At 40.6% G+C, this 16,072-nt stretch overlaps 1 protein-coding gene across 1 annotated transcript in view; it reads right to left on the bottom strand.

Moving 5' to 3' along the window:
• Nucleotides 1-16,072, bottom strand: part of KDM4C (lysine demethylase 4C) — a 282,851-nt gene that overhangs the window by 60,621 nt on the left and 206,158 nt on the right. Inside the window, exon 17 of the mRNA XM_075278892.1 lies at nt 12,561-12,669. Coding sequence (XP_075134993.1) covers nt 12,561-12,669 — 109 coding nt within the window. The remainder of the gene's footprint in view (nt 1-12,560; nt 12,670-16,072) is intronic.

Genomic DNA, 16,072 nt, shown 5'->3' with positions numbered 1-16,072 from the left:
GTCCCCAAATGTGTTTTTGTTCTGCAGAATTAGTATCGCATAAAAAAATAGTATAAATGAGGTATCGCCGTAACCGTACCGACCCGCAGAATAAAGGGAACATGTTACTTTTACTGTGCGCTGCATGGCGAAAAATTTAAAGGGTACAACTCAATGCCAGGATTTTATTTTTTTTTAAATCCAGCAAGAAAGAGTTAATAAAATGTATTCAGTATGTTGTAGGCACCCAAAAATGGTGTCATTACAAAATATATCACATCCCGCAAACAACAAGCCCTTATATGGCCGCGTCACCAAAAGAATAAAGAAAATATAGCATCTACCAATGTGAAGACAAAAAAACCCAAAATCGCCAAATTATTAGAATACAACTGGCGGCGTCAGGAAGGGAATGCATAAGCTGTGTCAGTGTACTTCAGGAGACACCCCAGATTTACAGTTTACAAGGGAAAGACACCAGAAGTGACCCCCAAAATGAGCCCCAGAGTGACTCCCCCAATCATAGGAGCTACTGGGACATAGTAGGGAATTTGGTGTCTGCAATGTACTCCGCACCGCTTACACATTCCCTCTTCGCCATCCGCTGTGCAGTCATGTCCGGGATACTAATACTCACTACACCCCCTGAGAAATTCTTTGAGGGGTGCAGTTTTCAAAATGGGGTCACTCCTTTGGGGAATCCACTTTTCTGGTACCTTACAGGCTCTACAAACATGGCATGGCGTCCAGATACCAAACATCTGAATCTGTACTCCAAAAGCCTCATCGCGCTCCTTCCCTTCTGCGCCCTGCTGTGCGCCCAAACTGCAGTTTATGCCACATGTATGACACATGTATGACACTGGTGTACCCGGGATAACGGACGTAATGTCATATGTGGGTATAAACTGATATTAGGGCACAGCCGGACACAGAAGGGAAGAAGGGTTATTGGGTTTTTGGAGCGCAGACGGTTTGGTTTTTGGATGCCATGACACTTTTGCAGAGACCCTAAACTTGCCCCTACAAAATGGGGTTTACAGTTACCTCCAGGTTTTTTCAAAAAGGAACATGGCCCCCAGAAAGTCCCTCTAAATCTGTACCCCAAAAGCTAAAAAGCGCAGTGCTCCTTCCCTTCTGAGCCCTCCTGTGTGCCCAAGCAGCAGTTTACACCCACATATATATATTTTTTGCCCCTCGGGATGGCCCCTTAATAGTTTTAGGAGTGCAGGTCTCTGACAACACAAAGTGGGTGCAATGTATGGGGCACCGAAATGGCATATTTCTTTCAAAATTTAAATTTTCATTTTGGACATTCATTTTTTGGAAGCATTTTAGGCACAAAATGATAATACCCCTTGATTCATTCCTTGACAGGTGTAGTTTCTAAAATGGGGTCACAATGGGGGGTTTCCATTGTATTGATACTTTAGGGGCTCAGCAAATGCGACATGGCACCTGAAAACTATTCCAGCCACATCTGCCCTCCAAAATCCAAATAGCTCTCTTTCCATTCTGAGCCCCACCATGTACCCATACAGCAGATTATGGCCACATATGGGGTATTGCCGTGTTCAGGAGAAATTTTGTAACAAACTGTGGGGGGCTTTTAATTCTTTAACTACTTGCAAAATTAAAAATATGGCGCTAAATGGACGATTCATTGGGAAAAAAAGTAATTTTTCATTTTTACATCCCAATGTTAATAAAATCTGTGAAACAGCTGTGAGGCCAAAATGCTCAGTATACCCCTAGATAAATTCTATGAGTGGTGTAGTTTCCAAAATGGGGTCACTTTTAGGGGGTTTCCACTTTATTGGTTTTTTATTGGCTCTGCAAATGCGACATGGGACTTGAAAAATATTCCAGCAAAATCTGTCCTTCAAAAGCCAAATAGCTCTCTTTCCATTCTGAGCCCCACCATGTTCCCATACAGCAGATTATTACCACATATGGGGCATTTCTGTGTTCAGGAGAAATTGTTTAACAAACTTTCTGGAGCTTTTTCCCCTTTATCCTCTTGTGAAAATGAAAAATTTGGGGCTAAATTGACAGTTTATTGGAAAAAAAAGTAATTTTTCATTTTCATGCCCCAATGTTAATAAAATCTGTGAAACAGCTGTAGGGTCAAAATGCTCACTCTACCCTTTAATATGTTCTGTGGGGGGTGTAGTTTCCAAAATGGGGTCACTTTTAGGGGGTTTCCACTGTATTGGTACTCTAGGGGCTCTGCAAATGAGACATGGCACCTAAAATTATTCCAGCAAAATCTGCCATCCAAAAGCCAAATAGCGCTCTTTCCATTCCAAGCCCCGCCATGTACCCATACAGCAGAATATGGCCACACATGGGGTATTGCCGTGTTCAGGAGAAATTGTGTAACAAACTGTGGGGGGCTTTTAGTCCTTTATCCCCTTGTGAAAATTAAAACTTTGGGGATAAAGTGACATTTTAGTAATTTTTCATTTACACATCCCAATGTTAGTAAAATCTGTGAAACAACTGTAGGGTCAAAATGCTGACTATACTCCTTGATGAATTCTGTGAGGGGTGTAGATTCTAAAATGGGGTCACTTTTGGGGGGTTTCCATTGTTTTGGTACTCTAGGGGCTCTGCAAATGAGGCATGGTGCCTGAAAATTATTCCAGCAAAATCTGCTGTTCACACACCCAGTGTCGCTCCTTCCCTTCCATGCACTGCTGTGTACCCAAAAATCAGTTTACGCCCACATGTGGGGTATTTCTGTGCACGGGAGAAATTGCATAACAAAATGTGAGATGCATTTTCTCCTTTAACCCTTTGTGAATGTGTTAATTTTAGGTCTAAATGAATGTATTAATGAAAAAAAATAAAATGTCTAAATTTCACTGCCATATTATTTTTATTCTTATGAAAAACTTAAAGGGTTAACAAACATCCCAAATGCTGTTTTGAATAATTTGAGGGGTGTAGTTTTGAAAATGGGGTGATTTATGGGGGTTTCTATTATACAGGCCTTTATAATTCCTTACAGAACTGAAGCGGTCCCTAAAAAATTGGTTTGGGGAATTTTCTTGCAAATCTAGAAAATCGCTGTTACACTTGTAAGCCTTGTAACGTACAAAATAAATTAAAAGACAATCAAAAGATGATGCCGATATAAAGCAGAGATATGGGAGATAATATTTATTTATGTATTTGGGTGGTATGACTATCTGCCTGAAAAGCAGAGAATTTCACATTTTGAAAATTGCAATTTTTTCCAAATTTCCATCAAATTTCCTAGTTTTTTTATAAATAAATACACAAATATTGATTAATATTTACCACTAACATGAAGTACAATGTGTTACGAAAAAAACAGTCTCAAAACCACTTGTGTAAGTTAAACCGTCTCAAAGTTATTGCCATTTAAAGTGACATGTCAGTTTTGAAAAAAAAGGCCTGGTCTTTAACATACTTTTGGGCCTGGTCCTTAACCGGTTAATGACACAAATACTGCCAGAAATCAAAAGTTGTAAAAAAGTTTAGTTACACTTTAAGAACAGGGTAGCAGTTCCATCACTGACAATAGCTGTATCTCCAATTTACTTTAAAGCCAATATTTTTAACCTTGAAATAATGTATAGATCAGCCCTAAGTGCAATGTAGACTTCTACAGGCATTAGTAGGTAGGACTTGTCTTATAACTCCTTGGCTATTGGAGTGCCTGCACAGAATTGTGGAATATGTTGATGTTATATAAATGAATAAAACATTTAAGATATTTCAGCTATCAAGTACATAGCAGGTGGGAAGTATAGGGCTAAAATAATTCAAATTCCCCTTCTACTAGGAACAATGTTGTAAGAAATATAGGTATCAAACAGCATTTAGATTAAAATCATACATTTCTATTTTAGAAAGTTTATATTAGAACGTAAGTGGATCACTGTGGGTGTATAATTTTTCATACAATATAAATTTATATTCTTTTAAATTCATCTTCATTGAAGGTTACATTTTAACACAGAAGTACCATTTTAATAGGTAATACTAATTATATAGACTACCTAACCAAGGCATTTCACTCCATTTCCAATTAATAAAGGGGGACCAGATCATATTTACAGAAAGAAAAACAAAAAACAGTTGGGCTCCATTCTCACTGGTACATCTTTCCTTTTATTATCCTCCTATTATTGCAGGAGCCATAACTGTTATGACAGTCCAGTTTTGCAACTTGACCAGTCCTACTGACTTATATGGGTCAATGGGTTGGTCAGGTTTAAATTTATGTAGATTTAGATCGAACAGAGCCTAACTTGTTGAACATGAGAATTTAGGAGTAAAGCTGAGAACATATTCTTTTACGTTATTTCTGAAACATCTAATTAAGATTTGTCTGGCACAAAAAATAAAAGATTTTTTGCTCTAAAGATGCATTATTTTATATAACTGGAAGCTCTTATTTTAATCAATTTTCAGTACAAAGCCACCACTGGATTCAATTTTCGGAAGCAGTCTGTAAATCTATCAGAATTGTTCAAGTCAACAAAGAACTGCAGGACTAGCCTGTCAGGCAGCGTCGTGCCCAGACAGTCTCCAGCATTTCCAAAAGAACTTGCCAGTTTCAGCCAAAGTAATTTATCATTTGCACCTTACGTGCCCATAAGGAGAAATGCATACAAATAAAGATAAAGAGAAAAACTGCAAACAATGGATGGCCACATACATACAGTATAACTAGATAGAGATAGAAAGAGAGTGCTAGCAAGAGAGAACGAGACAGAGAGACAGCGAGGATTGAAATAGATAGCCACGTATAACACATACAATGTACAGGCTGCAAATGATTTACCGTGCCTTTTTTCCATAGATTACTGTACAATTAAACTCAATATATGACCACAGCATAGTGTATGATATACATGGTATATATTTTAATGTTCCTATAGCGCTAGCTGAAATGTTGCATGGCAATCAATAAGCCCTTACATCTTTGGCAACACATGAGAGCAATGCTATGCATCACTGTCAGAGTGCCTGTGCTCTTTACTGCAAGGAAAAAATGATGAGCTTCTGTCATCCTACTGTAGATTTAGCAAAAAAAAGAAAAACGTATAATCAAATTCACTTTAACCCATTATCTTCTATTGAAGTTTTAAAACTTCACCAGACAAAGGAGACATAATGATTCTTACCTAACTTGCCAAGGAACAGTTATTACAATGGGAAATTTCTTAACAGAATCTAAAAGCTTTACAAGAGAACAAATCAAGGAATTATATCTGCAGATTTATTTTCATTTGTGCAACCACAAAATATTGCTATTTTTTACACTAAATTATAAGTCACGTATTAATCAATGCAGCCGCCAAAATCATCTTTCTGTAAACGGCACACAGATGCATCTATACCTTGTGGTAGTCATGGCACTGGTTGTCCATCCACCACAGAATGTAATTATCACACTCTCCAACAAATCCATCCACAGCACTTTGCCCCAGTATATCTCCGTCCTCTTCATTGTTGATCACCCTAACCGTCCTCTCCATTCTGCCAATGACCTCAGACTTTATCTCCTGTCCCACTCTCGTCTCCAAGACTTTTTTTGAGCTGCACTGGTGCTCTAGAATGCTTCACACTAGATAATCAGATTAACACCCAACTACAGAAGCTTTGAAACTGCCCTAAATCGCATCTGTTTAGGCAGCCTAGAAGTGAACCTGTGCTTCCTTAACTTAGTATCTGTATATTCCTAGATATCAGCTGGTGACAGACTCATACAGTATCAATTATATAATCTTCTTTATTAAAAGATGCTTGGACAATTGTGCCAAATGATAGATAGACTGTAAGCCCTCACTTGCACTGCCTTCACTTCTTTTGTTTGATAGTTTTTTCTTTGTCACATTATAATGTCAAATACTGTCTGTTCATGTACCCTCTGATTTGGAAACTGCTGGGAAATATGTTGGCATTATATAAATAAAGTTGTTGTTCTTATTATAATAATTATTATTAATTAATAACCAAACTACTCACCAAATATAATTGTACTTACAACAAATGATAAAATGTAAATTCAGTGATATGAAGGAAGGCTGAACATTAATATTTAACTAGATTTGTATCTATAAGGCTGAAAAAAAAACCATGTGGCCCAGCAAATAAAATATAAAAACATGGTTGCCTATTGACTTTTTAACCCATTTTCTAGCTAGAACAATACAGTCGATCCACTCCATTTTCAGAATTGATGGAGCTTTCAAAATCACAATCTGTGGCTTTCAAGCTTGCTATTATTTCCCTCTAGGTACAGCTCTGAGAGTGCACAGGCTTCCAAGTAGAATGGGGTGGCCCTGGCCAAATACTGAAAAGCTTATAGATCAGTCATCATTGTAGTGTAAATCCCTTTTCAAAATAATGCCTGTCGCTCAGAGTACACTTGTGCTTAGACTCGGTTCACTTGTCAAATACAAAATTTGAGGTCGTTGAAAGCCCAGGGGCAATGCCATCCATTCTCAAACTCATTTTCTACCTCTATTTTGACAGAGAAATGGGATTTTCAAATGTAAGAATAATAAGAAGCACCGGAGATAAAGTAACAAAAGCGTCTTGTGTACATATTTTGTTAGGACACTGAAAACTGCCCGCTTAGAAGAAGTGAAAACATAATGCTTATGCAGTTAAATACTGACATGATAAAGCCATGGTTCAGGTTAATTGTGTATTGCTTATTATCATTTATGCAAAAAGTACTAAAAATTTACATTGTAAAGTGAAGTGTTATACAAATTAGTTAGAACAAAGTAAGGGAACGTCTCAAGCTCTAAAATACACCTGAAATCTGCCATTCTTTTCAATGGAATTAAGTGACGGATGTGTCTTTTTTCTAGTCCTGCTTGATCTTTAGGAAATCATCCTCAATCTGTCCCATTGTATAAGAGGCTAACCAGCATGCAAATCCCTGACAAAGTCACAACTTGATTCTGCATTCCACCACAGGACAATTGAATGGTCAGGGTGCTGGGTGTCAGGCCCCTATCAATTTGATACTGATAACCTAGCCTAAGAATAGGCCATCAATCTAAAATTCTTAGAATACTTCTTTCACAGACAGCATAATTATCAGTTTTATACGAAATATATAGTACTGTAGAGCAGTAGTGTGAGTTTCCACAGAATCCTATGATAACTTTCTTTTATTGTGATCTGATGCTCCGTCATTTTCCGCTTTACATACATGTGTAAATGTGTCCACAAGTGCTACCTGTGGCAAACCTTCAGATTTCAGTGCTTGGACTCTCATCCAAGTGCTCATGGGAATTTAGACATGGCTGGAGACAGGGAAGATGATACTGAGAAAGGGGCATTTCCCAGGCAAGGTGGAACTTGATGAGACGGGGCACTTGACTCTAAGAATACATCTTAAAATATACCAGATTTATCATTCAGCATCATCTGGCACTGTTTAAGACGGTCTTGTCCAGGGGTCTCAAACTCGCAGCCCATGGACCAACTGCGGCCCTCGGGACAACAGTTTGCGGCCCCCGAGCAGCTCCCTGCATGTCCAGATAGGTCCCTTTAGTGTTTTACTTAAACTTTCCTCCGATCACCCCCGGGCTCGTATAACAGCAATGAAAGCGATGGGTGATCGGTGGAAAGCTTGTACTATTGAAGTTTAAAACTGAAAGACCTGAGTGTGATGTCAGGCATCATGTGACTAGCTAGGGAGGCGTGTTTTAGTGTGTCGGCCGGAAGATGAAGAAACGTGGTACTGAGAGGGGAGGGGAATGTCAGATGCAGGGTGGAGTGTGTGTGTGAGTGTCTGTGTATCTCTTAGCAACCTAGGGGCAGAGATGGAGGGGGGCACATGAAACTGGGGCCACAGATGGAAGGTGAACATAAAACTGGGGGCAGAGATGAGGGGGAGCATCAAAGTGGGGGCAGATGGAGGGGGCACATATAACTGGGGGCAGATGGAGGGAGGACATGAAACTGAGGGTAGATGGAGGGACGACATGAAACTGGGGGCAGATGGAGGGAGGACGTGAAACTGGGGGCAGATGGAGGGAGGACGTGAAACTGGGGGCAGATGGAGGGGGGGCATAAAATGGGGCAGATGAAGGGGGATATGAAACTGGGGGAGAAATGGTGGGGGAGATGAAACTGGGGGTAGATGAAGGGGGGGACTCAAACTAGGGACAACTGGAGGGGGCATTAAACTGTGGGAGTCACCGTAGGAGGACCTGTCTGCTTCTAGTTGCCCCCAATTTAATGTCACCCTCCAGCTACCCCTACAGTTTAATGTCTGCTTTAATGTCCCACTTCAACTGCCATTAATTTATTGCCCCCCTCAAACTACCCCCACTGTTGAAAGTCCCCCTCCAGCTGCCTCAGTTTCATGTTCCCTCTAGTTTAAACTGGAGCACCAGAAGAGGGACTTAATACTGTGAGACAGTTGGAATGGAACATTATAATGTGGGGACATATAATGTACGGGTGACTGTAGGAGGATTATACTGTGTGGGGGCACATAAAAAAATGAATGAGAATGGGCAGGATCAACATAAAAGTGGGAGGAGCGCACATAGCTTATGGAAAACCTGATGTGGCCCAGCCTCACCCAGACTCTACCTCCAGCGGCCGCCGGGTAAATTGAGTTTGAGACCCCTGGTCAAATCTAAGTTTGAATATTCTTACTTCTAAGAAAGTATGAGTAAATTAGCACCAGTGTTTCTTTGTTGTCATGAAGGCATCACAGAAGTGCAATACAAAATGTATACTTTTTTTGACAATATTGATGCTTGAGCAAATAAGATAATATCATAATATATTTTATTAGCCTCTATGGGAGATATAGAAACTGCATAGAGCAGAAGAGCTGGACTATCACTGTAAATCCTGACCACCTTAAGTAGGAGGAGACAGGGCTATTCCCGTCTCAGCCAAAGTTCCAATAATTACACACCTAGTCATTAGGCATTAAAAGGAGACTTCTCCTTGCCGACAAGGGGGAGACAACATTAGAAGGACTGTGGACTTAATAGACGTGGTCAATTGCTCAGTTACCCCTGCACTCCTCTTAGGCCTTGATGCAGAGAAGGCCTTTGACCGTCTCGACTGGTCATTCATGACGGCCACCCTCCAGCGATTTGGACTGTCTGGGGCTTTTCTCACGGCTATTGGGGCTCTATGCTCTCTCCCTCGGGCATGTTTAAACTTCCTAACTCAGTCTCTTTCCCATTCTCCATTCGTAACAGGACGAGTCAGGGCTGTCCCCTGTCCCCGCTTATATTTGCGCTATGCATAGAGCCCTTGGCCTCCCGGATACACTCCAATCCTTATATTACAGGAGTTAAGATCAAAGATAGAGCCTTTAAAATTAGCCTCTTTGCTGACGATGTCCTGTTGACTCTTACCAACCCTCACATCTCCCTCCCTAGCCTCTTTCGTGAACTAAACGCATATGGCGCTCTCTCCGGGTACAAAGTCAACCCCACTTAAACAGAAGCCCTAATCTGGCCCTCCAGCATCTGAGGTCTAATTATGACTTTCAGTGACGTAATAAATCTCTTCGCTATCTGGGGGGTCACATATCCCCTTCTTACTCTACCCTCTACTCAGTTAATTACCCACAACTGTTCAGTGATCTGCATGCTCTCCTGGACAAATGGCGTCCCCTTAATATTTTTCTCATCGGTCGTATTAAAGCTGTAAAGATGTCCCTCCTCCTGAAACTTCTTTATTTCTTTGAAACCCTTCCAGTAGCTAACCCGCGCTCGGAATTGCGCGCTCTCCAAAAAGCAATCTTTCAGTTTATTTGGAACAGGAAACGCCATTGTATCCCTTGTTCAGTGATGCTGTTGGGGACAGAGGAGGGGGGCTGGCGGTCCCACACATCCTGCACTATTACTGGGCCTCTCACCTTCATTGCATTCCATTCTGGGCTGCTTCAAAGGCCTACACGAAATGGGTCAAAATCGAAAAGCTCTGGTTAGCAAAGATTCATTACAATTCCTTTTTGTGGTCCAGCAGCCCTCCTAGGCCCCATTCGCTTTTACACATGCTATTTAGCTTGAGTGCTCCAAGCTCTTCTCTTTAGCCTCCCCTTGCTCCTCCAAGATTTCCTTCTTATATAATCTGCTTCTCCCTGGGGGCTCACAGATTCTACGGTGCAGCCCTGGATTACACTGGGCCTTTTCGACATAGCCAATTTGGTCGATCCACTGACTTTGGAGCTCAGGCCCTTTGACTATTTTACCTCTACCCTGCACTTGCCATGCACGGAGTGGTTTCATTATCAGCAGATTGTGCATTTCGTTTCCTCCCAGTTTGGCTCTCTCAGGGTCTCAACGCCTACCACCTTTGAGAAGGTTTGTCGAGCAGGCACCTCTATTGGAGGTCTTATTTCAACTATCTATAGGCTTCTCTCCTCTCCAGAGGGGTGGTCTCCGGTTTCCCACCAGTATATGGTTAAATGGGCTGAAGCCCTGGGTAGGCAGATCTCTCCCAGCCAGCGGCAGGTTATGTGATCCCGTTCAGGCAAGTCATCTACTTGTATTTCATTTCGTGAAACCCAGTACAAGCTGCTTATGCACTGGAACTATACCCCTGCCCTACTCCACTCCCTTAAACTCAGGATCTCCCCCTGTGTTGGCGTTGTCAAACCATCATTGGCTCCTTATGACATATCTTCTGGGACTGCCCCAGTATTCGTCCCTTCTGGCTTGAGGTCCAATCTCACTCTGACGCCCTTTGTATTCAAGGTGTCCCGCTTGATCCTTTTACTTATTTGCTCAACCCCCCCATCTAAGCAAGAAGACCTCTAAATTGTTTCTGGATATATGCACAGTGGCTAAATCGCCTATAGCCCCCCATTGGAAAAGGGCCTCCCCTCCCACAGGAGCGGACCTTGTTGCTAGGGTAAAAGATGTCCGCGCTATGGAATATTTGACGACCTCCCTTAACCACACCTTGGATGCCTTCCAGGCAGTGTGGTCATCTTGGGACTCTTACTGTACTCTCCAAGGTCTTTGACTCCATCCCTCCTTCCCTTCCTCCCTTAAATTATTTTTTTTTAAGCTATTGATCTGTTTGTTGTTCGATGTTTTACATGTTTATTTGCCTGTATCTATTTCCCTTAGTGAAAAAAAAAATCAATAAAAACTACATTTTTTTTTTTTTTTTAAAAAGGAGACTTCCAGAATTTTGACATTAATGGGCTTACCTTAGGTTAAACTGTTAATATCAAAGTCCTGGAAGAATCCTTTAAGAGTACCTGCAGTAAAGTTACTGGCATAAAATAGCTCAAGAAGTAACATTTTACAGTACAAACATGACGATGTTAGACTTTATTCACATGTCATTGTCTTGGTCAGTGTTTTAGATCAGTGATTGTAATCCAAAACCGGGATTACACTAGGAAGACAGCATTTACAAACATTAAAACATACATTCTGCTCCTATTTTGACAGTAACAAATAGATACTATGCCAAAAATACTACACTTCTTCCTAATTTCTCAATAAGGAGGAAAATGGTTTGTCCATACAACTTTTATGGCCCCCATATATATTTACATAAATATTTAAAGCAGTTGTCCAAGATTTTTATTTTTTTTTCTTTAAACTGACTAAATGTAGGAAACTGTAAACTATAAAGAAGAAACATTACTCACCCTGTAAGGGAGTGTTCACACAGCTTGTCAGGAAGAAAATTTCTGCTTCAGGAATTTCAAACAGTTTTTTTTTTTTTTGCTTGATAAAAACAGACATGGATTTCAATGCTGAATTTGAAATGGATGTTTAAGCAGAATTTGGAAAAGAGTGTCAATGCATTTTGCAGTCATTGGGCAGGGCCAAATTCTGCAACCGGATTTTACCAATTTCTGTGTCAAATTCCTCGATGACAGAAAAGTTGTATTTCTGGCCTCACGTTCATTTCAATGGTAGTACTCAGGCGGAATCCAACTAGGCGGATTCAATGTCAAATTCCTACATGTGAACACCCGCCATTCCTGACCTGCTACTACTATCCCTGCTGGTCCAGAAGCAGTAACATACCATTTGACATTTCGGTTATAAGATATAGCCATATATCTCCTGCTCTGCGGTCACGAGTGCATAGACAGCACAACTATGGTGAGTGGTAGTACTTTCAGCATTTCTCTTAAATACATTTTTTCTGTCCTAAAATATTTCTTGTAAAAAATCTTTAAGGAATTCATTTATATTTGGACTATAACTTTTTAATTTCATGTCTGATACCCACATTATATCAAATCTTGATTGACGTCTTTTCTATTACACCATCAAAAGACAATTCAATTCTAAACCTTTGTTCTTCAAATGTAGGAAGTTTTTAGATATTTCCCTTGAAAAACTGCATGCTGTGTAAAAGGTGCTCAAGATATGGCACAACATGAACCTTTTCAACAACTGTATTTGATTTATTGAAATGTGCTTATAAAACAAAGAGGGAAATGTGCTATTCATGCCCACAATACACCGACTTTGAGACACACTAAAAAGAGAGTCTGTCTTTTAAATCCAGTTGAAAAGTCTTATATCAATTGTTAGCCGACATAATAACATACACACTTGTTGCGTACTTACCAATTTTAACCTCTCAAGAGGAATTCTGCTGGTATCTATTTGAGATCGTTCCATCACATTTTCAAATCTGACTTCGGGGACAGCAATAGCACACATTATATGTACCCATCTAAACAAGAAACAAGGACATACAAATTTACTTAGTTAACAGCAATAGCACACATATGTACCCATCTAAACAAGAAACAATGGCATACAGATTTAATTAGTTAACAGCAATAGCACACATTATATGTACCCATCTAAGGATATGTTCACATGGCAGAAAATTGATTCCATGTGTGAACATACCGCGGCTAGCCGTGACGGAACGCCAATGCAGTGCACCAGCATTCCGTCACGGCATTCTGCTCCAGATAAGGCCCAAATGAATGGGCCTAATTGAGAGAGAGTCTCGCACTGCGGACACTGCAGCTGAGTCAGCCACGGAATCCACAGGAAGAAGGGGCATGTGGCTTTTACAAGGGAATGTAGTTCTCTAATATAACATGCATACACGGAGCTCCAAAGTAGCACACTATACAATGATTTCTACATTTCTATGCCAAGATCTTTGTTCTTACAGCATCCCACTCCTCTTTAGTCTTTGCTGTTTGTTAGCTTCGTAACAAGGCAGACTTCATTAATTTTGTACAATTGCCAGGACTCCCTGTACATACTTTGACTGACCTCCTGGGGCGCTTAAGTCCTCTTTACCTGGTCATTTGGATTTGTCACTCTGTTGATGACTTTTGTTGTTGTTAAATACTTTAACTATCCTCCCAACTCATGTTAGCCAGCATGGGTGCCCATGCACACAGGATGAATTGTTGACTGAACCCATCAATTCTAGCAAAACAAATTAATTAATGTGCATGGCAGTCCAGTAATTAATGTGTATGACGGTCCAGAATTACTCCTGGCAGTAGATATTAGGGTAATAACAAATTTGATGTTCTCTTAGGATAAGAGCCTCTACCAGATACGTACAGCAGTGACTTCATCCTCTCCCCCATTGAGAACATATTCCTGGCTTAGCCTGTGTATGGGATGAAAGAAGGCAGGAACAGCTGTCAGCTTTAAAGTTTATCTAAGGTATATGGCCACCAAGGTGGAAAGAGGCCGCCTGGCTGCTCTTTGTGGAAGGTACAGGCTGTAATAACATTGCACAGTCACAGTCCTGTATGATGCAAATTGTGAACATGAATAGTTCAAAAGTATACCAAATGCAAACTTTCAGTACAAAGTTGTCTGTATCATTGAATGCTCTGTAAAGCTCCATTCACATGACCGTATTTTCCGGGTCCGCAATTGTGGAACTACATAGTATTAAGGTTGCCGTGTTGGCACTTTGCGATAAATTAGTGGGTTTTGGGTTGCAGTTTGGGTATTTGGTCTCTAAAAATCATCACTGCTCTAGGTTTTATTAACCTCTCCTCTCTGTGATTTGACATTTGATATAGTGGATAGGGATAGCACTCCGCTGTAAATTCTTACACCAAGAATAAGCAGATATTTAAATGAAAACATTTCAAATTACACAGAATCTTTTCCCAAAACTACATATCAAAGCTACTCATCTCCTCCTACATTATAACATTCATTCTGCCGATTGCACTGTATTTTCACGTAGTAAGCTCTCTTTAGGGATGCCAGGGTACACCTTGTCTTATGATAAATAGTAGAGTACAATAATAAAAATTCTTAGTTGATGCTGCTAACTTTCCCACCTGCCTGCAACTAATACAGTACCTGATATTTAAGAACTAAGAAACTTAAAGGGAACTGGATATGGTCAAACTTGTCTGGTGGACATCTCAAGTATAAGTTCTCTGCTTCCCTTTCTGCTTCTTTTACATATTGGGGAGAGACTTGTCAAGCTGAGCTGTTTGGGAAGATGTTGGAGGGGAGTTGCCCAATGTATGTTTTGAAAAGTCTCAGAATGCTGGTTAAGGTAGAATGACACTGCTAAATGTTCTCTTTAAAATGGCACCGATTAATATATTTTGATAAATGTAACATTTTGGATGTCTCCAGACAGTGTATGAAAGCAAAAATCAATTCTTGTTAAGTAAAACAATTCAAACAAATGCACAAACATCTAGGAGCTCAGCTAACTTAAAAAAAAAAAAAAAAGTCATTATTTGGCATGTTTTGTGAGTTTCTGACAAACCTAAAAAGATTAAGCAATCAAGACTCGCTCTACAACTAATGAAGAAAATACGCTGGAGTATGATAAGGTTTCAACAGACAATGACAAAGGAGTTTCATTAGCTCAAATAAGTGCATATTTGTTGCAGAAAATAAACAAGACCAATGCCTATGTTTTTTAAATATATACACAGCCTAAAGGGTTGGAATCTATATTATCAATTGGCACTTTAGAGAAAATGTCTTAACTCTAGTTCTGTCTACCAAAGTAGTAGTATAAGTAGGGTTGAGCGATCGTGTTCGGAAAAAATTGGATTCCGATTGGCGATCGAGAAAATTTCACGATCGCGATCGGAATTCCGAACACGATCTTTTTAGGTGGGATCGGTAGTATTTCCCACAATGCCTTCACACTGAGTATATAGTGTATACTCAGTGTGAAGGCTCCGCTGCGGTTCCATAGGAATGAATGGAAGCAGCCGACACACAGCCTTAACCCCCTGCGCGCCGGCTGCCTCCATTCATTCTAATGGGAGGCTAAACTAACATGTCTCGTAGCTACTTACCTCTAGAGATGGCTGCTCCTCCTTCTTGTCCTCGCTGCCAGTCCAGTTGCAGTCTTCTTCACCTTGCGGCTCCCTCCCTGCCAGGTTAGGAGAGTGTGGCCGGATTAGGAGAGTGTGGGCCTGTACAGGGCAGGGAGACGTCACGTCTCCCCTTCCAGTACCCGCTCACACTCTCCTAACCCGGCCACACTCTCCTTACCTGGCAGGGAGGGGGCAGCAAAGGGAGAAGAAGACTGCAGCTGGACCGGCAGCGAGGACAAGAACAGCGGAGCAGCCATCTCTGGAGGTAAGTGGACACCAGGGGGGACTAAGTAGCCAGAGGATTAAAAAAAAATCACTACACAGCGTGGATTCTAACAATTCTTAGATTCCATGCTGTATAGTGAATAGGATTGCTTTTAAAATCCGATCTCCGAATAAAAAAATCCCATTGACTTGCATTGGGATCGGAATTGGGATCGAGATCAAATGAAAAATGATTGGAAATCGGATTTTAAAATCGATCCTGAAAAGTCAGGCTCGGCTCAACCCTAGTAGTAAGCCTTGACAGAAAAAACAAGGGAAAATCATATCACTAGAACAACCTTACTTTTTCACTGGCAATATGTGTTCTCTCATTATTACTAGAAAGCGTGCCAGTTAAGTGTGTGTGTGTGTGTGTGTGTGTGTGTGTGTGTGTGTATGTATGTATAACAATAGAAAAGACACTCTTAAACATAAGAGTAAAGTGCATTCAGAGGAATAGGTCACTTGTGTTATTCCCCCACAAACAATGTCAGGAGAAAGGGCCTGCTAAACTTCACAATGGTCAATCCT

Source organism: Leptodactylus fuscus, chromosome 1, assembly GCF_031893055.1.
Source record: "Leptodactylus fuscus isolate aLepFus1 chromosome 1, aLepFus1.hap2, whole genome shotgun sequence".
Taxonomy (NCBI): Eukaryota; Metazoa; Chordata; class Amphibia; order Anura; family Leptodactylidae; genus Leptodactylus; species Leptodactylus fuscus.
The sequence above is the reverse complement of the archived record's forward strand: the minus strand, read 5'-3'. Positions and strand labels throughout refer to the sequence as shown.